The sequence below is a fragment of the Equus przewalskii genome, chromosome 6 (genome assembly GCF_037783145.1).
Source record: "Equus przewalskii isolate Varuska chromosome 6, EquPr2, whole genome shotgun sequence".
NCBI classification, from domain to species: domain Eukaryota; kingdom Metazoa; phylum Chordata; class Mammalia; order Perissodactyla; family Equidae; genus Equus; species Equus przewalskii.
The window spans coordinates 67,448,880-67,476,429 of NC_091836.1; the positions used below are offsets into that span (position 1 = coordinate 67,448,880).

The 27,550-nt window shown below is 36.8% G+C and overlaps 1 protein-coding gene across 3 annotated transcripts in view; it reads right to left on the reverse strand.

Annotated features, from left to right (window-relative positions):
• ACER3 (alkaline ceramidase 3) overlaps positions 1 to 27,550 on the reverse strand; it is a 150,745-nt gene that overhangs the window by 7,706 nt on the left and 115,489 nt on the right. For all 3 annotated transcript variants that reach the window (XM_070624082.1, XM_070624084.1, XM_070624083.1), the window contains 3 exons: positions 27,490 to 27,548; positions 10,208 to 10,309; positions 8,006 to 8,110 (listed from right to left, as the gene is read on the reverse strand). In XM_070624082.1, the coding sequence (XP_070480183.1) occupies positions 8,006 to 8,110; positions 10,208 to 10,309; positions 27,490 to 27,548 (266 nt within the window). The remainder of the gene's footprint in view (positions 1 to 8,005; positions 8,111 to 10,207; positions 10,310 to 27,489; positions 27,549 to 27,550) is intronic.

Genomic DNA, 27,550 nt, shown 5'->3' on the forward strand with positions numbered 1-27,550 from the left:
TCTACAAGATTTTGAATACAAATCTCATGGTAGCCACTAAACAAAAGAGCAGAACAGAGACACAAATAATAAATAAGGAGAAAACTAAGAAACCCAACATAAAAAACTATATAAGTCAATTGATAGACTGAAACACATGGGGTAGGAAACAAAGGAAATGCAAGAGAACCAGAAAAATGAGTGATAAAATGGCAGTATTAAGCACTCATACATCAATAATCACCCTATATGTAAATGGATTGAATTCTCCAATAAAAAGACAAAGAGCAGTGAGACGGATTAAAGAACAAAACCCAACCATATGCTGCCTCCAGGACACACATCTCAGCTCCAACAACAAACACAGGGTCAGAGTGAAGGGATGGAAGACGATATTCCAAGCTAATGGCAAACAAAAGAAAGCAGGTGTCACAATACTTATATGAGACAAAGAAGACTTCAAGATGAGACAGGTGAAGAGACACAAAGAGGGGCAGTATATAATGATCAAAGGGACATTCCATCTCATGCCATACACAAAAGTAAACTCAAAATGGATCAAAGACTTGAAGATAAGTCCTGAAACCATAAAACTCCTGGAAGATAATATAGGTAGTACATTCTTTGACATCAAACTTAAAAGGATCTTTTCGAATACCATGTCTTCTCAGACAAAGGAAAGAAAAGAAAAAATAAACAAGTGGGAATTCATTAGACTAAAGAGCTCCTGCAAGGCAAAAGAAATTAGGATCAAAACAGAAAGACAACCCATCAATTGGGAGAAAATATTTGCAAATCATATATCCTACAAGGGGTTAATCTCCATAATATATAAGGAATTCACACAACTGAACAACAAAATAACAAACAGCCCGATCAAAAAATGGGCAGAGGATATGAACAGACATTTTTCCAAAGAAGATATACAGGTGGCCAATAAGCACATGAAAAGATGTTCAACAGCACTAATCATCAGAGAAATGCAAGTCAAAACTACACTAAGATATCATCTAACACCCATTAAAATGGCTCTAATTGCTAAGACTAAAAATAACAAATGTTGGAGAGGGTGTGGAGAAAAGGGAACCCTCATACACTGCTGGGAATGCAAACTGGTGCAGCCACTATGGAAAACAGTATGGAGATTCCTCAAAAAACTAAAAATAGAAATACCATACGAACCAGCTATCCCACTACTGGGTATCTACCCAAACAACTTGAAATCAACAATCCAAAGTAACATATGCACCCCTATGTTCATTGCAGCACTATTCACAATAGCCAAGACATGGAAACAATCCAAGTGCCCATCGACTGATGATTGGATAAAGAAGATGTGGTGTATATATACAATGGAATACTGCTCAGTCATAAAAAAAGACAAAATCATCCCATTAACAACAACATGGATGGACCTGGAGGGAATTATACTAAGCGAAATACGCCAGACTGAGAAAGGCAAACACCATATGACTTCACTCGTGTGGAATATAAATAAACACATGGACAAAGAAAACAGTCAGTGGTTACCAGGGGAAGCGAGGTGGGGGTGGGCATGGGGGGTGAAAGGGAGCACTGATGTGGTGACAGGCAAGAAATAATGTACAACTGAAATTTCACGATGTAAACTATTATGAACTCAATAATAAAAAAAAAAGTCAAACTCGGTAAAAACTTTCACCAGTTGCTGCTCCTTAGTGACTAAAGGGATTACATTTGTAACCCTGGCCTTGGATTATTCAGTGAATGAAGTACTGATGCATCCTTGAGAATCTGACATGACCCCACAAGACAAAGTCTAAGGGAGATATATCAGGTGATGTAGGTGGCTGAGGTTTTCCAGTGTTCTAAAAAACTGTCATATACAAATAATAAAATTAAAACCTTACTATTTGAAATAAATAAAACTAAATGATTATAAAAGAAAATAATTTTTCTTTTTCCTTGAAGTTATTTTTAAGTTTGATTGATTTCAAGCATAGGAATTAACATTTTTATAATCATTAATAATTATAATATCTGATATTTTTGCAGGTCTCTTTCTGCTGTACTATTTCTGTTGGGTTCTTGCTCATGGTGTCTTGTCTCCTTGTGTGCTTGGTTATTTTTGACAGTGCACTGCTTACTCTTCTTAAAAATTGCTTGTGAAGATTCTTTGGAAACTGTGATGACATCTTTCTCCAGAAAGGTTTGGTGTTCGCTTTTGCCAGGCACTTGGGGAATATTACAGGTCTAAGACAACCTTCCTCAACTCCATGGCATGAAGTTCCCCAGATCACTCAGGTGGATGGGCTGCAAATCTTTGCGAGGGGTGGCTGATGGCCATGACTTCTGTGGAACATATTCCTCTTCTCCACTTTCCTTCTTCTTCTTGTTCTGCTCAGTGCCAAAACAGCTTACTTTGCAGTTAATTGGGGATGGAGTATAGAGCAAGTTTACTGCTGATTCATCGAGCTTGATGTGGGGGAGTCTTCCATTTGACTCCCTCCCTTGGGCTGGCTCCTCTCCTCAGGTTAGCCCTAGGCCGTGATTTCTGTCCCCTTTGTTCCATGAAGCCATGAAATCAGAGACTAAATTTGATGGATTGACAAAAATTCTTTTGGCCCAAAGTTGCTGTGGTATTCCTTTTTAGGTACCTGCTTTCTCTTACACTTTATGACTTGTTAGTTTCTTTTAATCTTGCCAGTCTTTCAAGGTTTTAATATTTTACCCAACACTTTTAGTTGTTTTTGACAGGTAATCTGTTTGAATAACCTAGGCTGACGTAATTGCAAAAGGAAGTCCTGTTTAATCATTTCAACAATCTACGGGAGTAAATAGTTTTATCCTTATTTAACGGATTAAGAAATTGAGGCTTAGAGCCAAGTAAATAACTTGGTTCAAGACTGTTACACAGGGGCCGGCCCCGTGGCCGAGTGGTTAAGTTCGTGTGATCTACTTTGGCAGCCCAGGGTTTCACTGGTTCGGATCCTGGGCGCAGACATGGCACCACTTGTCAGGCACTGCTGAGGCGGTGTCCCACACGCCACAACTAGAAGGACCCACAACTAAATTATACAACTATGTACTGGGGGGCTTTGGAGAGACGAAGGAGGAAAAAAAAAAGAAAGTAAGAAAGAGAAATTGTTCAGACAGTTAGCAAAATTTGAATGATGCCTTGACTTGGATGGTAGTACTGAATTAATGTTAATTTCCTGAGTGGAAGGGTGCTATTACGGTAACTTAAGAGTGCCCAAGTTTCATGGTGATACACACTGGAATAGTTAAGGCGTGATGGGCATCACGTCATACAATGACTATAGAATAAATATACACACGTACATATGTGTATTGGTGTTTGTGTGTGTATAAAACAGATGTGGTTAAACGATAACAATTGGGAATCTGGGAGAAGGGGATATAGGAATTCTTCAGAGCAATCTTGTAACTTTCCTGTAAGTTTGAAGCTATTTTTTAATTTAAAAAAAAGGAGGGATCAGCCCAGTGGCACGAGTGGCGGAGTGGTTAAGTTCATACACTCTGCTTCTGTGGCCCGGGGTTCATGGGTTTGGATCCTGGGCATGGACCTACACACTGCTCATCAAGCCATGCTGTGGCAGCGTCCCAAATACAAAACAGAGGAAGACTGGCACAGATGTTAGCAACAATTTTCCTCAAGCAAAAATAGGAGGTTTGGGGGCCGTCCCTGTGGCCGAGTGGTTAAGTTTTCGCGCTCCGCTTCGGTGGCCCAGGGTTTTGCTGGTTTGGATCCTGGGCACAGACATGGCACTGCTCATTAGGCCACATGAGGTGGCATCCCACGTGCCACAACTAGAAGGACCCACAACTAAAATATACAAGGAGGGGGTTTGGGGAGAAAAAGAAAGCAAAAAACAAAAAGATTGGTAACAGTTGTTAGCTCTGGTGCCAATCTTTAAAAAAAAAAAAAAAGAGGAGGTTTGGCAACAGATGTTAGTTCAGGGCCAATCTTCCTCACCAAAAAAAAAAGAGAGAGAGAGAAGAGAGAAGGCCAGGCCTCCAGAATGTGTGTTTTTGAGATATTTGTAGTAAACGAGCAATTAGAAAAATGATCACCTCACTGGTAGTCAAAAAATGCCTTCTAAAACAACAGGATATTCATTTTTGTGAAAAAGAAGGGGCTAAATTTACATATATGCTTATAGATGCATAAACTGTAAGAATATGTCGACTGGTAAGTAATAGCAGTTATGTCCGGGCTGAGGGGCAGAGGTAGAAGACAAACCTCCTTTTTCCTGTATACTCTTTCATACTGTTTGAATTTTTTACCAAATGATTATATTACCTATTCAAAAAATAATTTAAAAATAAAACAATGGGATTTTTTTTATATCCATTAAGTGAGCTACAGTATTTTGAAATTTCCTTCTGTATTCTTTAGTTGCAGTGAAAATGGTATGATCACCTATTACTTGTCAGTGAAAATTGATACAACCCATTTCAAAGAAATTTGACACTACATGTGTTCATGAAAATAAAATATTTATATTTTTTATCCAAGTTATTATATTACTCAGAATTTATCCTAAAGAAATAACCCAGAAAAATGAAAATCTGTGTGTAAACACAAAAATGTTTATCACAGGGTTATCTAGTTTAGCAAAACAACAATAATAATAGAAAAAAAATAAAACAACTACCTATTAATGCAGAATCAATCACAGAGTAAGTTATAATATGTCTTTTATTCATCCATTTAAAATTATAAATATGTAAAATTTATAGTAACATGGAAAGATATTTTGATTTTTAAGTTAGACTAAAATCATATATATGTAATTATTAACCTGTGTAAAAACTAGATTGCATGTGGACGAAGGCTAAAGTAAATACAACATCATGCCGTCTATACAGAAATTGATATATAATAATGTATACCTGAAATTACACAATGTTATAAGCCAAAATGACCTCAATAAAATAATTCTTTTTTTTTAAGGAAGATTAGCCCTGAGCTAATCCAGGTTCCTATCCAGAAAGATGCATTGCATTTAGTTTTTATATCATATCTTTTTTTTTCCCCCTAAGGATTAGCACGTGGGCTAACAACTGTTGCCAGTCTTTTTTTTTTTTCCTGCTTTATCTCCCCAAACCCCACCCCCACCCCCACCCCCGTACACAGTTGTATATCTTAGTTGCAGGTCCTTCTAGTTGTGGGATGTGGGATGCCGCCTCAATGTGGCCTGATGAGCGGTGCCATGTCCGTACCCAGGATCCGGACCCTGGGCCGCTGCAGCGGAGCATGGGAACTTAACCACTTGGCCATGGAGACAGCCCCTTTATGTCATATCTTAACAGTGTTTTTCTAACTAGAAAGTTCTTCAGTCTTTCCTTGTCTCTCATGTACTTGATTGTCTTAAACAGTACAGGACTTTCATTCTGTAGGACTTTCATTCTGTAGGACTTTCAACATGGGTCCAGCATTGTTTCCCCACGGCCAAAGCCAGGCCATGTATTTTTGGCAGGAATACCACTAAAATGATGCTGAGCTCATCTCAGTGCATTACATCAGGAGACACACTACACTGACTGCTCCATCATGGGCAATGTTAGCCTCAGATGCATGGTCAAGTTGATTGCTGCCAATTTTCTTCACTGTAAAGTCACCATTTTCCCTTTTGTATTAGTATTTCATTGGAAGACATTCTGAATTATGCCAATACGTGTTCCTCATCAAACTTCCGCCTATTAGCCAGGGTATCCATTGATAACTAATGCCTATCAACTATCCCGAAGATGGCTGCCAAATGATGATTATCTGTTTCCATTGTTCCTTCTACATTTATTAGTTGGCATTTTTCTGTAAAGAAGAGCTTTCCCTTCTCCTCATTTATTTATTCATTTATTTATTTACATTAGTATGCACTCACAGATTCCTATTTTATTCAATAGATTATAATCTGATGTTCTTCCTATTTAATTTTGATACTCAAATTATCTTAGCTTTGGCCAACGGTTGCTTTTGCTTGCTTTTCAGCCTTCAAAGGGGACAGAGGTAGGCAATATAGGTATGTGTAAACATATGTATACATATATTTAAAATTTATACAACACACGTACATCTAAGTTTTTCTATATCTGAGTGTGTGTACATATGTATGTATGTGTGTGTGTCACACACTCATGAGTTCACACCAATACTTTTAATTCCGATCTAAACGGCTCAGAGTTCCTTTTAGTTTTCTCTCTCTCTATTTGCAAATCCCTTCTGAGAGGGTGAAGAAATCAGGCTTTTGTTATCCTCAATATATTTACTTATTGTTTAATCAATTAATTTATTTGTTCAATGTAACCCATTTCCCAACTCCAGCTACCTTCTCATTTCCCCCTCCACAGCCCTGCCCCCATCACCCCACTTCCTTGCTCCGCACAGCAGCCCCTTCCTCTTCACCGCCAGATTTTCTTGGAAGCTCAGCATGCTGCTACCACTGACCCCTTCTTTTCACGTTCCCTAGTTCCTGGACATTGAATGCTGACAACTCTGTACAGCACTTCTTCCCCTCACTGCCCTGCTTCCTGGAAGGGTTTCCACACCAGGAGGAGAGAAGAATGAGAAAGCGAAAGCAAGATCGAAAGGGTAAGGTGGAAAACGGAAGAGGAAAGTAGGAAGCCCTAGCCTTTTAAAATGAAATGAGTCTAATTTCCCCTCTTTTTGAGTAGTTACTATAGAAACTCCTTACTGTATTGTATTATACTGCAGAAACATCCTTGAGACCTCTTGGCAGTGTTAAGGTGCCAAGTTTTTAATTCTTGTGTTTGCTTTATAGTTATTCTTGTTTCTCCTTTTCTATCACTCATCAATTTCCCCAAATATTTCCACCCATATACTTTTCCTTTTAAATCAGCCATTTCTCAGATGCTATGGGCTGAGAATCCAAATAATCAATGCACTAAGAAGTTGCAGAAAGTAATAGTAAAATAAATGTACTTGGAGCGCAGAGTTCACAGAGCTCTTCCATGATCAATAACCTTGAGCTCTTCACGGCGTGGATTCAGGGGTTCTTATTCAAAGTTGCCCGGAAGCTCTTTTTATGTAATTCTGAGTCAGTTAGATTTCAAATCATTCAAGTTGCCTGAATAAGCTCTCCACATAGGTGAAATGCAAATGTTATTTTGGGGAGGAATTCTAAAAATCTCACTTGAGTAAATTTTCACAATGGTTTAAGGAAAATTTCCTTCCCCTTTCTACAAATATTTCAGCTCTCTCAATTCTCGAGAAGAATTTGAGATTAAACATAGCCTGAGCCCCTGGTAAAGAGATCAATATGTACACTTCATTCATTAAATCATTTAACAATATATACTGATGGCTGTGTGACAGGCATTGTTCTCAGCATTTGGGAGAGGAGCAGTGAATAAGATAAAGTCTCTGCTCTCAAGGAACTGACAGTTTAGTTGGGGGAGGTGAACAAGTAAATAAAGACATACATAAATGCTTTGAAGGAAAATAAGGTCTGGTAAGGGGGGAGGGAGATGGAGGTACTATTTGAAGAGGGTGACCACAGAGAATTCTGATGCCATTTTTGCTGTAAATGGCTGACTTCCAATAGCCCCTTTATTAGGGGAGCAGGGGAAGAGAAGTGGCAATCAATTTATTTCCAGAAAGGAGACAAATTAAGCTGGGACTTCAGCTACTGATGCCTTCCCAGTCCCCTCGTCAGGGGATCTGGCTGCTCCCCCCACCCCAATTTATTCTCTATAAACAAAGCTCCGCTGATCAACAAGAAACGGAAATGTTTATATCCTACTTGCACTAAAAAAGGAGACGAATCATCTACTTGAAATCTAGATCATGTGTCAGAGGTCAGTCAGTACAATTCTCTCACTTTAAGGATGAGAAAATCGAGCTTCAGAGGTGGGAAAGGACTTGCTTAAGGTCACTAGCGGCAGAGACAAAGCTGGAACGTAAGTTCCTTATTCCGTCTCTGACATTTGATATTTACACCTCCTATTAGAAGCATAAAGAAAAAAACACTCCAATACTAGGCTAAAAGTCTCTATTTCCTACCTGAAAAGGATGTGAAGATAAGAACCAAGGCCAGTTAAAATATGCCACCATGCATGAAACTGTGTGGTAACACCTATAATAGGTGGCACCTTCTTTCGAAAGTTCCTGTGTGGAGAGGGGGAAAAAAAATGATCATGTTAATTTTTTTTTTTTCATATTTAGCAACTAATGCTGACAGTCTTAGAGCATTCTGAAATGTCATTCTCAAAGATAGCTATTATTTAGTTTCCTTAAGTCTGCTGTAGTCTGCCTTATCGTTTTCCAAAGTGCATTTTGAGGAATAGTATTCCTAGCAGAAGTTCCATGAAGAAATGAACCTGTGGTCAAAATAAATGTGAGAAACAGTACACAGTTTATTGCCCTCTTGGAGATTTGTAATGCATATTAACAGATTAAAGGCTTTGAAAAGTCCTACCATAATTAAAAGAGTTTATCTTCATTTTTTTCAGGTAATCTAATCCATGAGCCCTTTTTTCAGGTAAGATCTTATTAACACCTTATGGAACACGTGTTTCCTGGAACACACTTTGGGAAACACTGATCTGCTTAGCTGTTCACTCAAGAAACTAGATGCACGCTTTTCCCATGCCCTACATACGACCATCACATTAGAAGAGCACCATCCAGTCTACCAAGTCCTTTCATATCGGCTATTTCACTTCACAGTGAGTCTTTGAGGTGGCTATTATGACCTTTGCTTTATAAATTAGGAACCTGAAACTCAGAGAGATTGAATTGCCCAAGTCGGTCAGCTAGTGGCACAGCTGAATCTCAAATTCTAGATCTTTTGATTAAGTGCATACCATATTAATATTCTCACTTATTAGAGGGGAAAAATCAATGTGAAACATATTATTTGTCTAGATACTCCCATGAATTTTTGAGACGACTGCCATCTCTAAGAACCTACTTTGTTTTTTAGCGACTCTCCCCCAGAGGGTGATGACTTACGTCCACAGTGTGAAAGCTCCAGTGGGGGCTCTGATGGGTCTTACTGATTCAGAAACACTCACTTAGATCTTAGTTTTCTAAGTACTTGTCTGTTTGTGTACATTTAAAGTCTACATTTACTTATTTAACTTTTTATTATGGAGAATTTCAAACATGTGCAAAAATAGGCAACATACTAATATATCCATTACCCAGCTTCAACAATTATAACTTATGGCCAATCTTGTGTGATCTAAACTCTCATCCACTTCTCCCCTCTCATTTTATTTTGAAGCAAATGCCAGATATTATATCTTTTTATCTCTAAATATTTCAGAATATATCTACAAAAGATTAAAACCTCTTTAAAACTAACCATAATACCACTTTGACACCTAAAATATTAACAGTAATCCCTTAATATCATCAAATATTCAATTAGTAATCAAAGTTACAATCGTCTCATAAGTTTTTGGTTTTTTTTACAGTTTGTTTGAATCAAGATCCAAAAAAGGTGAACACATTGTGTTTAGTTGCTGTGTCTCTTAAGTCTCTTTTAGTCTGTATGTTCCTCCTCCCCTTTTCCCCACTGCAATTCATTTGCTGAAGAGACCACGTCACTCTTCCTGTAGATTTCCCACAGGCTGAATGTTGCTGATGGCCTCTCTATGGTGCTGTTCAATATTTTCCTCTGTCCTCTATGTTTCTGAAAAACTGTTAGGTCACAGAATTTTGAGTTGGAAGGACCCCCTAGTTTAACCTATTCAATAAGTTTATTTTATGGAAATTGAGGCCCAGAAAGATAGTGTCTTAGTGACAGACTAGGGTCCAGAAACCCAGGGTGAGTCACTATATAATTTTTTACAAGATGGTTAAAGTAACACTTGCCTTTCTTAGAAAATAACTTTAAGCATATTAAAGTACAAAATTATATACGTGTATTTCATACGCTTATTATAGATCATTCTTAGGTCTTCAGTAATGCAGATGAGGCAGATTTCAAAGACCTAGTCAATATTTGATTAACTGTATAGTTCTGTGACACACACACATAAATCCCTACAGATGTTATGAAATATTCTCAGGTCCAAATTGTAGGTAATTTAAACAAGTATTCCCAGTATTTGACCTTAATGTGCTGTACATATCTTTTTAACTTTAACAATGGCAAAATTTCACTTAGGGGCACTAATAATTCTATATGCCTATGAAATTCTCTGTATAACAGACTGCTTCCAAAAATAATTCTCAAAGATTGAAAATATATCTTACCTTAGTGATTCACAAAAGATGTTATCTATGTTCCATAATAAAAATCCCAATAAAAATAGACCCAAGGATGTATAACCCAGTCCTCTAAGCCATGGATAAACCCTGTGGGGAAAAAAAGAAAAGCAAAATGAAATTTTGTCAAGTCATGTCATAATCAGGGCTTGAGTTCACCACTTTCATGCGAAGGAAAGGTTTTCATTAGTATTAAAAGCAAACCTATCTACTAAATTCTCTAATACATTTGCCATTAAAAGGTACTGAGAGAGAATGTGCCAGTAAGACTTCCCTAAAGGTATCAAGAAGGCAATCTGAACGCCCCCAACACCTTTATCAGTCCCACGGAAGAGGCAGGGGTGGTGGAAGAGAATTAACATTGACTGAGTCACCTGATCTGTGTCAGGCACTACTGTAAATTAGATACACACATAATATACATAAATAAGCACACAACTACGAATAAAATCTTCAAATAAACCCTATGAGGCAGGTATTATTCTTTTCACTTCACTGATGAGGAAACTGAAGCTTGGTGAGTTATCCAAAATATTAACAGTAGCTTATATATTTTTTATAGCTTCAATGAGGTATCACTGACTTACATTAAACTACATATATTTACAGTGTACATACGATGAGGACATCTGTAAATGCCCATGAAACCAACCCCACAATCAAGATAATAAACCTATCTATATCACCTCCAAAAACTTAGTTTGTATTTTTTTTAGCATGTTATATAAATGGAATAACACAGTATACCCTCTTTGTTATATGGTTTCTTTCACTTGGTGTAATTATTTTGAAACTCATCCATGTTGTTATGTTCATCAATACTTCATTTCCTTTTATTGCTAAGTAGTACTCCACATTATGGATATATCACAATTTGTTTTATTTGTCCAAATGTTGGTGGACATTTGTGTTGTTTTCAGATTTTTCTATAACAAATAAAGTAGCTATGAACATTCACATATAAGTCTTTTTATAGACATACACTTTCATTTCTTTTGGGTAAAAAGCTAGGAGAGGAATGGCTGGATTGTATGGCAGGTGAATGTTAAACTTTCTAAGATGCTGCTAAACTGTTTTCCTAAGTGATTGTATCATTTTACATTCCCACCAGTAGTGTACAATCGTTTTCTGTTCTACATCCTCACCAAGACTTGGTATGACGTCAGTCTTTTTCATCTTAGTTGTTCGAGTAGGTGTGTAGTAGTATCTCATTGTGGTTTTAATTTGCATTTCCCTAGCAACTAATGTTATCGAGCATCTTTTCATCTGATTATTTGCCATCCAATAGTGTTTGTTGAATCTTTGCCATCAATACAAAAAATTGCTGTTTGACTTCTTACTGAGTTGTAAGAATTCTTTGTGTATTCTAAATTTAAGTCCTTTGTTAAATATATATCTGCAAATATTTTCTCCAAGTCTGTGACTTGCCTTTCATTTTCTTAACAGTGTCTTTTGAAGAAGTTTGTTATTCTGATGAAGTTTAACTTAACAATTTTTTCATTATAGTTTGCACTTTTTATGTCCTATTTAACAACTCTTTGCCTAACCAAAGGTTGCAAAGACTTCTCCTATATTTTCTTCTAGAAGTTTTATAATTTTAGCTTTTACATTTGGGGATATGATTCACTTCTAGTAAACTTTTATAATGGTGTGAGTTTAAGTTCATTTTTTAAATAAGAATATCCAGTAGTATCAGCACAATTTGTTGGAAAGACTGTCCTTTCCCCACAGAATTACCTAGAATGTTTATTTAAAATCAGGTCAGTATGGATGTGTGTCTATTTTTGGATGTTCTGTTGATCTATAGTTCATCCTTAGCCCCAATACCACATTGTCTTGATTAGTGTAGTGCAGGGCAAATCAAGTAGTCTAAGTTCTCTAACTTTGTTGTTCTTTTTCAACACTGTTTTGGCTTTTCTAGATCCTTTACATTCCCATGTAAATTTCAGAATTAGTTTCTCAACTTTTACCAAAGAGTCTGCAGAGATTTTGATTGCGACTGCATTGAATCTATAGATGAATCTGGGGAGAACTGACATCTTAATAATCTCAAGTGTTCTAATCCATGAAAATTGGTAAATCTCTCTATTTATTTAGGTCTTCTTTAATTTCTCTCAGCAAAAAACTGTTCCTTGTAGTTTCCAATATATAGGTCTTGCATATATTTGCTAAATTTAATCCGTAAACATTTGATGTTTTTTGATGCTACTGTAAATTGTACTTTTGAGAATTTCACTTTCCAATTGTTCACTGTTAGTACATAGAAACACAATTGTTGAATATCGACTTGAATCTTGTGACCTTCATGAATTCCACTTAATTGCTTCTAGTAGTTTTCTGGTATATGTCCTGTGATACTTTCTGTACATGATCAGGTCATTTGCAAATACTATGTTGGATAGGACTTCTACCAGTATAATGTTGAACAGAGGTGGTGATAATATTTATCCTTGTTTTATTCTTCATGTTAAAGAGAATTTTTTTAACGTTTCATGATTAAATGTGTTAGATGCTGTAGAGTTTACAGGTTAAGAAAGTTCTCTTCTATTACTAATTTGTAAAGGGTTTTATTTTTTTTAAGATCATAAATAGGTGTTGCATTTTACAGAATGCTTTCTCTAAACTATTGCTACCATCATGTAGTTTTTCTCCCTTATTTAATATGGAGAATGACAAGAACAGATTTTCTCAAATATTTTTGTTATTTCAACTATAAGTATTTGTATATAAATGAATGAAAAAGTTGATGAATTTAAAAATCATCAAGAAAGCACAAACCTGGCTGTGCATGAAAAGGGAATTATTGCCACTGTTTGATGAAGGTTGTCAGAGATGATGAGCTTAAGAGAGTCATGGTCTGTCTTCAGCTTTTCAGAGAATTTCTCATAGCCCCATGTGGAGCAGGGAAGATGAGTCCCAGGAAAATAGGGCTCAACATAGTGAAGGCATCTGACAGGGTTGCAGTGCAGGCAAGGTGCTGACATGTGACAGAAATACGATCAGTGGGAGTAGGATACTCTCTATTTTCTGCTTCTAAGCTTACTTACCAGGGCAAATCTTCAGCTCTCAGTAGTAGTTCAAAGCAAAATTCTTCTGTGGAGTGAAATGAATGTCTTTGGTTATCCAGGTAGCAGGGTGGGCAGGAGAGAGCAAGAACTTCATCAGCACATGGGCCATGCAAGCTAAGTACAGGTAAGACTCTGGGGACAGACTACCCACATATTATCAGGTACAGAAGGCCCTCAACATGTGTGTGTCTGGAGTCACATGGCTTCATTCTGGACTGCCTGCCTGTCTAATGGTAGGGCTATCATCTGAGAAATCCCTTCCCTTGACCTTGACCTTCACTTTGAGAATTGCCTTCACCTTTCTCTGTGTTGGATTTCCTGTCTTACATTGCACATCTTCCTCCTCTTTGGTTTACTCTCTCATTTTGGTCAAACACAACCTCCAATATGTTACTGAGCAACAGTTTATAGGATATAAGTACTTTTGAGAACTTACGTAAATGTATTTTGTCCCCGTATCTTATTGATATTTTGGCTGGCTACAGAATTCTAAATTAGAATTCCGTAATTCTAGCTTACAGTTTTGCTTTATTTAATCCAAAGCCATTCTGATTCCTGACCTTTGTATGTATACCTGCCTTCTAATTCTATAAACTTGTGGAATTTTGTCTAGAATTCTTAAACTGGTGTGGGTCTATTTCTACCCATTGTGCCAGCGGGTTCTTTCAATCTAATAACTCATGTCTTTCAATTATAGGATATTATCTTGAATTATTTTGGTGATGATTTCCTCCCTTCCATTTTCTTTGCACACTTCTCCCTGCCCCTTTTTTTGTTGGTCCTTCTATTCTGGCCCAATAATATTCCTGTTGAGTTCCTTCTAGTCTCCGTTTCTTTCTCATCGTCCTGATGGCCCCCAAGGTGTGTGTGCGTGTGTGCATGGGTGTGTGTGTGTGTGTTTGTCTTTACTTCTGCCCTTTCCACTGTGAAGCCCATGGACTTGAGGAAACATCTTGCTTTTTTGCCACAGCAGTGGCAGGAGTGGGCCCAAGGGTCCTGAGGCCCCATGCTGTCCTATTTACTCTGGACATTACCATGGGTTTAGTGCTTCACCTGTGGTGGATGCTTGCTGGTGGGTGGGGGGGTGATGGATCATAATCCAATCACAATGTGTGTACAGGCGAAGGGATTCCAGTGCCTACTTTATCTTTCAAAACCATCACTACAGTTTTTCATTTTATATTTTTAATATCATTTTTTATTGTATTCTCTAGATGTTCCTTTTGTCTAGCATCCTGTTCTTTGATTCATAGATACAGTATATTTCTAGGAATATTAGTGAATTAATAATACTGTTTTGTTGTTTTTGAAGTTTTCTTCTTCACGCATAAGTTGTTTCCTCCAAGTTCATTTTTTCCTTATTTATTTTGGTCTCTAGCTTTCATATTGGATGGCTTCATCCTATGTCTGGCACTATCTCCTCATTCTTAAGAATGGGAAACTAAAAAGGTGACCACAACCTCTAAGCATATAGCTGAGGCCTTTATACTAGTAACCTTCACTGTACGTTTATTTTGCTGGGGCAATAGTTAGGGAACTCCCAATATCAGTCTCTTTAGGTCTTTTAGGCTGCTCATATTCCCTAAAAGAAGACTTCCAATTTTCTTCCTAGAGATCTTTGCATTCAGTATTCAGAACGCATAAGGTCACCCAATTTCCTGGATTTCAATATGGTATTCACAGGCTCAGCTGTGCCCAGCAAAATCCAATCTAGAGACACTGTTCACCCTTTTGAGAGAATAAACCTCTAGACTTCTAGAGTTGCTCAGGGATGAAGTGAGTGAAGGGATCTAAGCATTTAACAGCTTCTCAAAGCTTTTAAATGATCCTCTTTATTTTAGACCCCTCCTCCATCTCCTTTTCCAAACTTGCCTGTTGCTGCTAATACCTGATACTTGAGAAAATTCTCTGATCTAAGTTGGAGGTTCTTGGAATAGAACTTTGGAATACAACTTTGGCTTTCTTGGGTTAGTTAAGGCAGTTAGCAGTAATCCATTTAGTTTCCAGCTTCTAAAATTTTATTGAATATCCTCTTTGTGGGTTTATGCTTTGTAAATAAATTCCTTTGTTGTAGTCTTAGTAGAGTTTCAGAAGGGAGCAAAATTAGATACCTGTTGATCTTCAATATTATATCTCTATTTTCTTTTTCATTAATTTCTGCCCTTTATTAGTCCCATTCTTCATTTCTCTTTGGGTTTATTCTATTCATCTGTTTTCTAATATTTGAAGTTGGATGCTTAGTTCATTATTCTCCAGCCCCTCTTATTTCTAATGTAAACATCTAAGGCTACAAATTTCCCTCTAAGAACCACTTTAGCTACATCTCACTTTGATTTTTCAGTATGTAGTATTTTCATTATGAATCCATTCTAAATATTTCAATATTTCTATTATGATTTCTTTTTTTACTTGTATTTACAAGTGTGGTTTTAATTTTCCAACTATATGGGCTATTGTGTGTGTATGTGTGTGTGTGTGTGTGTGTGTGAGAGGAAGATTTGGCCTGAGCTAACATCCCCTGCCAATCTTTCTCTTCTTTTTCCTTTTTGCCCGAGGAAGATTAGTTCTGAGCTAACATCTGTGCCAGTCTTCCTCTACTTTGTATGTGGGATGCCTCCATGGCATGGCTGATGAATGGAGTAGGTCCACGCCCAGGATATGAATCTGCAAACGTGGGCCACTGAGGCAGTGTGTGGAAATTTAACCAGTCGGCCATGGGACTGGCCCCCTATATGGGCTATTTTGACTAAGCTTATTTTGACAAATTGTACTACAGTCAGAGAACACATTATGCATGGTACCAATTCAGTTTGTTGAACCTTGCTTTAAAGCTAGTATCTGGTAGATTTATTAATTATCCCATGCATGATTAAGAAGACAATGCATTCTTTAATTGTTGAGTGTATCAGATCATTTCGTCATTGTGTTACTCAAGTTTTATCTATATCCTTGTTCATATTTTTTTGGTCTGAGTTACTGTGTTAAAATATTTCAGCAAGACGGAACATTTATCTATCTCTCTTTGTAATTGTCAAAGACAATTCTGTCAATTTTTGCTTAAAATTTTCCATACAAGTTTAGGATTGTCATTTTTTTCTGGTAAACGAAATCTTTCAATAATAATGTAGTGAACACATTTGTTTCAAATAATGCCTTAACTTTTTTTGGACCATTATTAAAATAGCTAGTCTAACTTTCTCTTAGTCATTTGTGTGACATATGTTTTTATACCATATTCTTTCAAAATTACTATGTATTTATGTTTTAACTATGTTTTGTCCATTTATATTTACCGTGATTACCAATATATTTTGAATTATTTCTACTCTCTTATTTATTGTATTTGTGTTGGCTCTTCTCTTCTTCCCTTTCCCTCTTCTTCTCCTGATTTCTTTTGGATTCAGTTTTTATAATTCCACTTACTCCTTTATTTTTTTGAAAGTTATTGTAAAATCAATTACTGTTTTTAGTGGTTACCAAAAATGCACAATGTAAAATCTAAAACTAATCATTGTAAACACCCTCTTCCCAAATAAAAAGGCCCTTAGAAACTATGTAACTAACATCATCCTCTTGTATCTCACATGTTATTTTGTCCACCATTTTAGTTCCATTTTTTAATCTCTCAAATTAGTTATTATTTTAAAGTCACAATTTTTTGTTCAGATAGTCCCATAGGTTTGTCATTTTTTCTCCTTCATTGTTCTTTCTTGTATCTCAGTTCTTCATCCTAAAGAATATCTTGTAGGTCTTTTAGCGAGGTGTATTGGTAAACTTTCTCCATTTTTGCTTGTCTCAAAATGTCTTTATCTTACCCATGTTCTTGAAAGATATTTGCGTATACAATTCTAAGTGGATGGTTAATTTCTCTCAGCATTTTGAAGATAACAGTGTACTCTGTTTTGGCTTCCATAGTTGCTATTGATAAGTCTGCTATAGACTACTATTCCTTTGTTGGTAATACGTACTTTATCTCTGGATGTTTCCAAGATCTTTGCCTTTGGATTTCAGCAATTCCAGTATGCTTTTCCTACAGGTCTCAATGAGGATTCAACTGCAGATAATATCTCTATTTATACCAGAAAAGAATTTAAGACTTTTAATTCCAACAGAAATGCTGAATGAGCAAGATTTAGGTCCTCCAGGATGACTTATGAACATTATCACAGAATTATCTTGCCAAATGAACTTTTCTCTTTTTCACATTTAGTAAGCTGAAGAATTGGGAAGCTTCTGGACCAACTGTTGCATCCAGCATCACAGCATCTTAGCTATAATTCACATATCAGGAAGCTGCCATCACACCTGTTTGTTGCAGAGCCATGACGCATATCTTAGATCCATACCAATAAATGGAGGCCTTAGAGACTACCACTTCTCTCCTCCACTTAACTTGGTTCTGAATTCAAGTCTCATGTGAATACATGTGATTGGCAGAACCTGAATGTATCTGGAACATTACCTGCAAAGGAAATATGGGAAATATACCTTTTAGCTTTTTAGCATCTACATTACAGGAAGGCACACTTGAAGGAGGCTGGAAAAATGGTGAATGAGCTAATCTAGCAAATCTGCCATACCTGAAAAAGATCATCTTTCATTTATCCTTCTTGGGAATTGTTCTTGAAGCTGAGGAGTCATGTCTTTTATCAGTTCTAGAAAATTCTCACCTATTATCTCTTTGAATATCTCTTCTTTCTCCATTTTTGCTGTCCTCTCCCTTTGGAACTGCAATTAGACATGCTATTACTCTGTGATGCTTTCTGGCTTATTTCTTTACATCTGTCTTCCAATTCAATCAATTCTCTCTTCAATTATGTCTAATCTACTTTTAATTTATCCATTGAGTTTTTTATTTCAATGTGTTTTGTTTCAATGTCAGAAGTTCTCTGATTCTTTTTCAAATCTGGAATTTCACTTTTGATAATCTCCTTTTCCTTGGTCACATTTTCATTTTGTCTATCATTTCATTAATATTTTTAAAGTAGTTATTTTATATTTCAGCATCTCATGCTGGGGGGGAGGTGTTATTTCTGCTGTTTTCTCTTTCTCCTGACTTTTGCTTATGGTAGCTTATTTCCTCCTCTGGTTTTGGAATTATTGATTGTTAGCACATGTTTGATCTCCAAATCTTCAGAAATCTTGAGAGGCCTACATTAAGGGTACATTTCTTTGAAGATAATTTGCTTTTGCTTCCCTCAGATCCCTCAGATAAGAAAACTGGGGCTCCGAGAAAGCTGAATCAATTTAGAGTTAATTTCACACCTTGAGGTCTCCCAGACAATGAAGGTTATGTACATTTGAATCCCAAACCTATATGAAGGCAGAATAGTGATTACAAATTCTCAGAGGAGTCATGTTTCCTACCTAAAACTAAGTCTGAAAGACAAGTGGTCTTGTAACCTCCTGTTACTGAAGGGCAAATGTTTTTCTAGCCTAGCCTTTCACTGACAGTATCTCTTTATGGCCGTGGCTTTATGTGTACAGGTGTGTGGGGCAGTGGGGAAACAGTTCCAACTGCCCATCTTACATATGCAGAAAGCTTTGTCTTCTATCTCCCTTGAAACTATTCAAACCTAAGGCTCTGATTTCCTGGCATATGCAAATGCCTTCAAGTTGATCATGATCTTAGAACTCATCTGTCAATCTAGTTTGCAGCTCCTTCTTTGGAGCTGATGCTCTGGAATTTTCTTTATAGTCTTTTGAGCTCAGTTATGCATTTAAAAGGATGTTTGTTGTATTTTATCCAGAATTTCTAGATGTTTTGTCACAGGAGAGATTTTCAGATATCTTGTTAGACATATTAAAAGAAACAGAAGTGTCAGGATTTCAATTTGATTTAAAAAATCTTTACTGATAAGCACTATTCTGAGTTCCAGAGTTTACCAAGATAACTAAGACTTCAACAAACCCACACTCTAGTTGGGAAGACAGATAAGTAAACAATGAACAGTAATAAATGAAATGATCCAGAAATGGATATACAAGAAAAAAGCTGTGGTGAGGCAGATGGAAGAAAGATATTTTTATTTCATAGGATTTCCACTGTTACATACTTTTTAAAGGTCTGTCATTTGTGTTTCTAAAAGTATCAGTAACCTATCAGACTTAATTTAACGCAAGGACTGTGTTTCATGCTTCTTTACATTTCTCTAAAGTGCCTAGACTAAAAACAGAGTGAACTAGGGGCTTCTGCTCTGGGAAGATGAAACAGACATACAATCCCCTATTCTTCCCTCTAGGTACAATAAAAAACCCTGAATAGTATATATAAACATGAAACTCTGAAAGGTAGAGAGAAGAAGGCACACTGGTTAGGGACTTTGGGACCTGAGTAACACTACAGTGATGAGTTCCACGTATTTTATTTTTGCCTCATATGTCCCAGAGTTGGGACTGAAGAAGCTAGCAACCCAGAAATGCCACTAGGCACAAACAAAAAAACTGCCCAACAAAAGCCTGCTCCTTCTAGCCAAAGGACCAGGAAAGAAGCATCCTAACAAGACAGAAAACTTATACAACAAACACTATTCTACAGTCAAACACCACAGAAAAAACTGTGGCCTCACCTCCATCCATGCTGCAAAGGCTGAGTGCGAGCCTAAACTTACTTCCTCATCAGGCTGTAAGAAGATGCCCCAACCTCCTGCCAGGCTAAGGCCAAGCAGGGAGAGGCTGGGACTTTCACCCTCACCCAGCAGTCATGAGCTCCCCATTCCCTGCAGACCATGTGGAGATCCTGGACTTCCATTCTCATGTGGCAACAATGAGGTGTTCTTCTCCCTCCCCACCAGAGTGGTGTGAGAGGAGATCTACTGGAGAGTTGAAACTTCTACCACAGGCCAGAGGTAAAAAGGTCAAACCACTGAGGTGTCAATGGAGGCCACATGGTAAGAAATAATTAGGGTGGCAGCAGAAAGGCCCAGCAGAGAGTGGGAATTCCTACCTCATCCCAGCAGTAATGAGGAGCTCCTTCCCCCATGATGTGCCAAGAGAGGTTGAGGAGAAACCTGGACTGCTACCAGTACCTGCAGGGGGGAGGTGGCACTCAGGAACCTGTAGGACTACAACAAAACATCTAGCATTCATGTTATTGGTATCCAGGAAGGGGAGGAGAAAGAGGGCAGAGCTGAAAAAGTACTTGATGAAATAATTGCTGAAAACTTTCAGATTTGGCAAAATAACCATAAATAAACAAACAAACAAAAACACACTATAAACCCAGAGAGTCAAGAAGCTGAGCCACCCTCAAACAGGTTAGATCCAAATAAATGCACATCATGACACACCATAGTCAAACTTCTGAAAACTAAAGACAAGGGAAAAATCTTGAAAGGAGTGAGAGAGAAACACCACCTCACCTATACTACAGGGGAAAAACAATTTGAATGACAGGATTTCTCATCAGAAAACTTCAAGTCCAGAAGGAAGTGGCACAACATTTTTCAAGTTCTGAAAGAAAAGAACTGTCAACCTAGAATTCTATATCCAGTGAAAATATCCTTCAGGAATGAAACAGAAATCAAGACATTCTCAGATGAAGGAAAACTAAGAGGATATGTTGCCAACAGATCTACCCTAAAAGAATGGCTAAGGATGTTTTCTAAACAGAAAGGAAACGATGAGAAAAGGATCTTGGAATGTTAGAAAGGAAGAAAAAGAAATAGAAAGAGTAAAAATATGGGAAAATAGAATACATTTTCCTTCTCCTCTTGAGTTTCTAAATCATGTTTTATGGTTGGGGCAAAAAACATAATATTGTCTAATATGGTTATAAATGCATGTAGAGAAAATATTTAAGATAATTATATTTTAAATGGGGCAGTTTTTATATATGTTTATTATAATATTTATAATATTTGAAATATTTCAACTGTTATGGGTTGAATTGTTTCCCCTTAAAAAGATATGTTTAAGTCTTAACCCCTAATATCTCAGAATGTGACCTTATTTGGAAATAGAGTCATTGCAGTTATAATTAGTTAAGTTCAAATGAAGTCATATTGGAGTAGGGTGGACTCTTAATCCAATAGATTGTTGTCCTTATAAGAAGAGAGCCATGTAAAGACACAGAGACACAAGGAGAACACCGTGTCATGACAAAGGCAGAGACTGGAATTATGCAGGGAAAAATCAAGGAATGCCAAAGACTGCCAGCAAACCACCAGAAGCCAGGAAGAAGTGCAGATGGATTGCCCTACAAGGTTCAGAGAAAGCATGGCCCTACTGACACCTTGATTTCTGACTTAGAGCCTCCAGAACTGTGAAACAATAAATTTCAGTTATTTTAAGCTACCCCATTTGTGGTACTTAGTTACAGCAACTCTAGGACACTAATACAGGTATGTAAAGAGGAGATAAGGTTTCTATACGTCACTGGAACAGGTAAAATGTTGACACCATTAGACTGTGATGTGTGTGTGTGTATATATATATATATATTCTCCTTCATTCTATCAGTTTTTGCTTCATCTTCTGATTCACCTCCTTTTGCAGTTCTTTTGTTTGCTGCATAGACATTTAGAATTGTTATGTCTTCTTGGTGGATTGACCTTTTTGTCAGGATGTAATGTCCTTCTCTGTCTCTGGTCATATATATGGTCAAATATATATAAAATGTAATACCAAGAACAATCACTAAAAAAGCTAGCCAAAGAAAACGAGTCACAAACACTACAGATATACTAAAATGGAATTCTAAAAAATGTTCATGTAACACATAGGAAGGCAGGAAAAAGAAAACAGAGAACATACAGAACAAACAGAAAACAAAATGGCAGACTTAATCCTTAATATATTAACTACATTAAAGTAAATGATCTAAATACACCAATTAAGAGAGATTAGCGGGCTGGCCCTGTGGCCTAGTAAAGTTCGGCATGCTCTGCTTTGGCAGCCCAGGTTTGGTTCCTGGGTGTGGACCTATACCACTTCTCTGTCAGTGGCCATGCTGTGGTAGTGGCCCACATACAAAAAGAGAAGACTGGCACAGATGTTAGCTCAGGGTGAATTTTCTTCAGCAAAAAAAAAAAAAAAAAAAAAAAGAGAGAGAGAGAGAGCCAGAGAGAGAAAGATTGGAAGAGTGGATTAAAAATCATGACCCAAATATACAATGTCCAAAGGAAACTCACCTCTAATATAACTATATAGACAGGTTGAAAGTAAAAGGATGAAAAAAAATATCATGCAAACATTAGTCAAAACAAAGCTACATTAACATGGCTATGTTAATATGAGATAAAGTAGAGTTCAGACCAAAGAAAATGACCAGAGACATTACATCCTGGCAAAAAGGTCAATCCACCAAGAAGACGTAACAATTCTAAATGTCTATGCAGCAAACAAAAGAACTGCAAAAGGAGGTGAATCAGAAGATGAAGCAAAAACTGATAGAATGAAGGAGAAACAGACAAATCCACATTGGTATTTGGAGACTTCAAAGCTCCTCTCTCAACAAATGATAGAAGAACTAGACAGAAAATCAACAAGGATATAAAGGAACTCAACAACACCGCTGTGCAGCAAATGGCTAATTCAGTCGGCCTGGGGTATGCAAACATTGCACAATCCAAAGAAAGGAGTGGCCCTTGGCTGGTTCTTGTGAGATAACCTTAGTTCTTAGAATATCCTGCTCTATAAGACCGTCTTATATCCCCTGACATCTTGGGCCAAAGAATAAAGTTTATACTAATAATGTGATTAATAGTAAATGCCTGTTTTTGTGTGCTTGGGGCCCTGGGCCATGCTGTAACAGTTTGACCTCTGAGTAACAAATGTAACCTCGGGTACAACAGTTTTTCTGAGTTTTGTGAGTCCTTCTAGCAAATCATTGAACCTGAGGGTGGTCTTGGGGACCCCTGACACAACCATCAAACAACACAATCTAACAGACATTCACAGAACATTTCACCCAACATCAGCAGAATATATTCCTTTCAAGCACACATGGAACATATATCAAGATAGACCATATCTTGGCCCATAAACAAACCTCAGCTAATTTAAAAGAAATGAAGTCATACAGAATGTGTTCTTCCACCACAATGGAATCAAACTAGAAATCAATTAAGAATGATAACAAAAAAATATTCAAAGACTTGAATACTAAACAACATACTTCTAAACAATCCATGGGTAAAAAGGAAGTCTCAAGGGAAATTTAAAAACATACACTGAACTGAATGAAAATGAAAATACAAAATATCAACATTTTTGGTACACAGCTAAACTAGTGCTGACAGGGACATTTATAACACTAAATGCTTACTATGAAAGAGGAAAAGTCTCAAATCAATAATCTAAGCTTCTACCTCAAGAACATTGGAAAAAAAGAGCAAAATAAACCCAAAACAAGCAGAAGCAAGGAAATAAAGAGCAGAAATCAGTGAAACTGAAAACTGAAAAATAATTGATAAAATCCATGAAACAAAAAAAAAATCTGTTTTTTAAAAGATCAATAAAACTGACACATTTCTAGCAAGACTGACCAAAAAAAAGAGAGAGAGAGACAGAGAGAGAGAGGACTCACATATCCTCAATATCAAGAATAAAATGGGCTGTTGCTATAAACCCTGCAGACATCAAAAGGAAAACCAGAAAATATTATAAACAACTCTACACACACAAATTTTGACAACTTAGATGGAATGGACTAATGCCTCAAAAAACACAAACTACCACAACTCACCCAATAGGAAACTGATAATCTGAAAAGCCTTGTAATTACTGAGAAAATTGAATTCGTAATTTTAAAATTCTCCCCCTGAAAAAACTACAGGCCCAGGTGATTTCACTGGAAAATTCCACCAAACATTTAAAGAATTAACACCAATTCTACACAATTTCTGCCAGAAAACAGAACAAGAGGGAACATTTCCCAATTCATTTTATGAAGCTAGTATTACCCTGCTCTCAAAATCAAAGAGAGCACAAAAAATAAAACAATAAACCAATAACCTTCATGAATATAGATTTAAAAATCCTTAACAAAACATTAACAAGTATCATTCAGCAATCCAGAAAAAGAATTTTACACCCTGACTACGTGGGGTTCATTCAGAATAAAAGCTGGTTCAGTATTTGAAAATCAATCAATGCAATCCACCATACTAACAGACTACAGGAAAAAAACATATATCAAATCAACTGATGTGGAAAAAGCATCTGACAAAATTCAACACACATTCATGATAAAGATTCTCAGAAAATGAGGTAAAGAGATGATCAACCTGATAAAGAGCATCTACAAACCCATACAGCTAATGTTATACTCAACGGTGAAGGACTGAGTACTTTTCCCTAAGACTGGGAACAAAGCAAGGCTATGTGCTCTCACCACTCTTATTCAACGTAGCCCTGCAAGTTCTAGTCAGGGCAACAAGGCAAAAAAGCAAATCCAAAGCACACACATTAGAAAGGATGATGCAAACTCTCCCTATTTGCAGTCAACCTTGAGGAATCTACAGAAGTCTCATACAACTATTAAGTTCAGCAAGGTGGCAGAAAACAAGATAAACATAAAGAAAATCAATTTTATGTCTATATGATAGCAACGAACATGTGGACACCAAAATATAAAAATACAATACCATTTACAATTGCTCAAAAACTGAAAACTCCAAAATGCTGATGAAAGAAATCAAAGATGATTTAAATAAAGGGAGAGAGACATTGAGTTCACAGATTGGAAGACAATGTTGTAAAGACATCAATTCTTCACAAATTGATATGCAGGGTTAATGTAATTCCTATCAAAATCCCAACAAGATTTTAAATATAGACAATGCTATTCTAAAATTTATATGGAAAGACAAAAAAGAAAAAAAAAACGAAACCCAAACAGCAAAAACAATTTTGAGAAAGAAGTGAGAGGAATCAGTTTCCATGATTTGAAGAGTTATTCGAAAGCTATAGTAATCAAGAGATTGTGGCACTGGTGGAGGGATAGACACATAGGTCAATGCAACAGAACAAAAAACCCAGAAGTAGACCAACACAAATATATGCAATAATTTTTGAGAAAGGTGCAAAAGCAATTCAACAGAGAAAGGATCATCTTTTTAACCAATGGTCTTGGAGCAGGTGGACACCCATAGGTAAAAAAATGGACCTCAACTGAAGCCTCACACCTTATACAAAAATTAACTCAGAATAAACCATGGACTTAAATGTAAAATGTAAAACTATACAAAACTTTTAGAAAAAAACACAGGAGAAAATCTAGGGCCAGCATAGAGTCCTCACCCTTGACACCAAACCATGATCCATAGAAGGAAAATTGATAAATTGGACTGCATCAAAACTAAAAACTTCTGCTGTGTGAAAGACTCTGTGAAAACACAAGATAGAGACTGGGAGAAAATATTTGTGAGCAACATATTTGATAAAAGATTAGTACCTAGAATATACTCTCAGAACTCAACCGGAAAAAAAGAAGAGAATGATCCCATTAGAAAATGGGCAAAGACGAGAACAGACATTTCACCAAAGAGGATATATAGATGGCAAATAAGCAAGGAAAATATGTCAACATGATTAGACATTAGGGAAATTAGAATTGAAACCACAATAAGGTACCAGAACATCTATAAGAATGGCTAAAATAAAAAACAGTGACAACACCAAATGTTGATAAGGATGTGCAGAAACTGGATCACTCATATACTGCTGGTGGGAATATAAAATGGCAGAGCCACTCTGGAAAACAGTTTGGCGCTTTTGAGAAAAACTAAACATACAACTATCAAACAATAAACATACAACTATCAATCTAGCAATTCCACTTTGTTCATTTATTGCAGAGAAATGAACGCTTATATTTTTACACAAAAACCTGTAAAGAAATGTTCATAGCAGCTTTATTCATTATAGTCAAAAACTGCCAACAATCTACGGGGCCAGCCCTGTGGCAGAGTGGTTAAGTTCATGCACTCCACTACGGTGGCCCAGGGTTTTGCCAGTTCAGATTCTGGGTGCGGACATGGCACTGCTCGTCAGGCCATGCTAAGGCGGTGTCCCACATAGCACAACCAGAAGGACCTACAACTACGACATACAACTATGTACTGGGAGGCTTTGGGGGAAGAAGAAGCAGCAAAAAGAAGATTGGCAACAGTTGTTAGCTCAGGTGCCAATCTTAAGAAAAAAAACTGGAAACAATCTACATGTCATTCAACAGGTGAACAGTTAAACTGTGGAACACCCATACCATGGAATACTACTCAGCAATAGAAAGGAATAAACTACTGATACACTCAATGACTTGTATGGACCTCTAGTGAATTATGCTAAGTGCAAAAGGATAATCCCAAAGGTGGTATATACTGTATAACTCCATTTACATAACATTCATGAAATGAAAAAAATCATAGAAATGAAGAACAGATTAGTGTTTGCCAGGGGTTAAGGATGGGGGTGGGGGTAGGGTGGGAGGGAGGTGGGTGTGGCTATAAAAGGATAACACAGGGATCCTGTGGTGATGGAGTTGTTCTGTATCTTGATTCCATCAGTGTCAAATCCTGGTTGTGATGCTGTACTATAGTTTTACAAGATGCTATCATTAGAGAAAACTGGTAAATGGTAGAGGGGATTGCTCTCTACTATTTTTTACACATATGCTTTTACAATCACCTCAAAATAAAAAGTTTCATTAAGAAAGAAAAAAAAAAAGAAGAAACCTATAAATCATGCTATTTATTTACTGAGCACCTGCTGTATAGCCAGGCCCTATGTAAGGTACTCACATGAATATTTCTTATTTAATCTTCATAAACCCTATAAAGATTATGCCTATTTCCTAAGTGATCTTTCTGGAATACTGATTCTTTGTGACATTAATAGCCTTCCTTGAGAGGTGTTCTGTAAAAAGCATTCCCTAGTCAAGTAGTTTGAGAAACATAAAAACAATTTTTTTTTTGCTGTAGGATTTCTCACGGCCTTTAATATATTAACATACATTATAAATATTCAAAAGGAGGCCATCATACACAACTCTTCTCAAATTTCTTTAATTTTGAAACTCTTGTCTTCTTGTAATGCCTATTAACAACTTATATTCTCGTAATCCACCATAATAAATGTTGAGTTATGGTATTCTATCAACATCCCTGCTGGAGTTGGGTTTTACGTGTTTTTTCAATTTAGGCTATAGATTTACCACCCGAATATACCCTCATTATAGTGCTGGTGACCCAAACTACTTACCACGTAACAATATAAACAGATCGCAGTACTAATGTGAAGACCAACATTCCATACATGACCT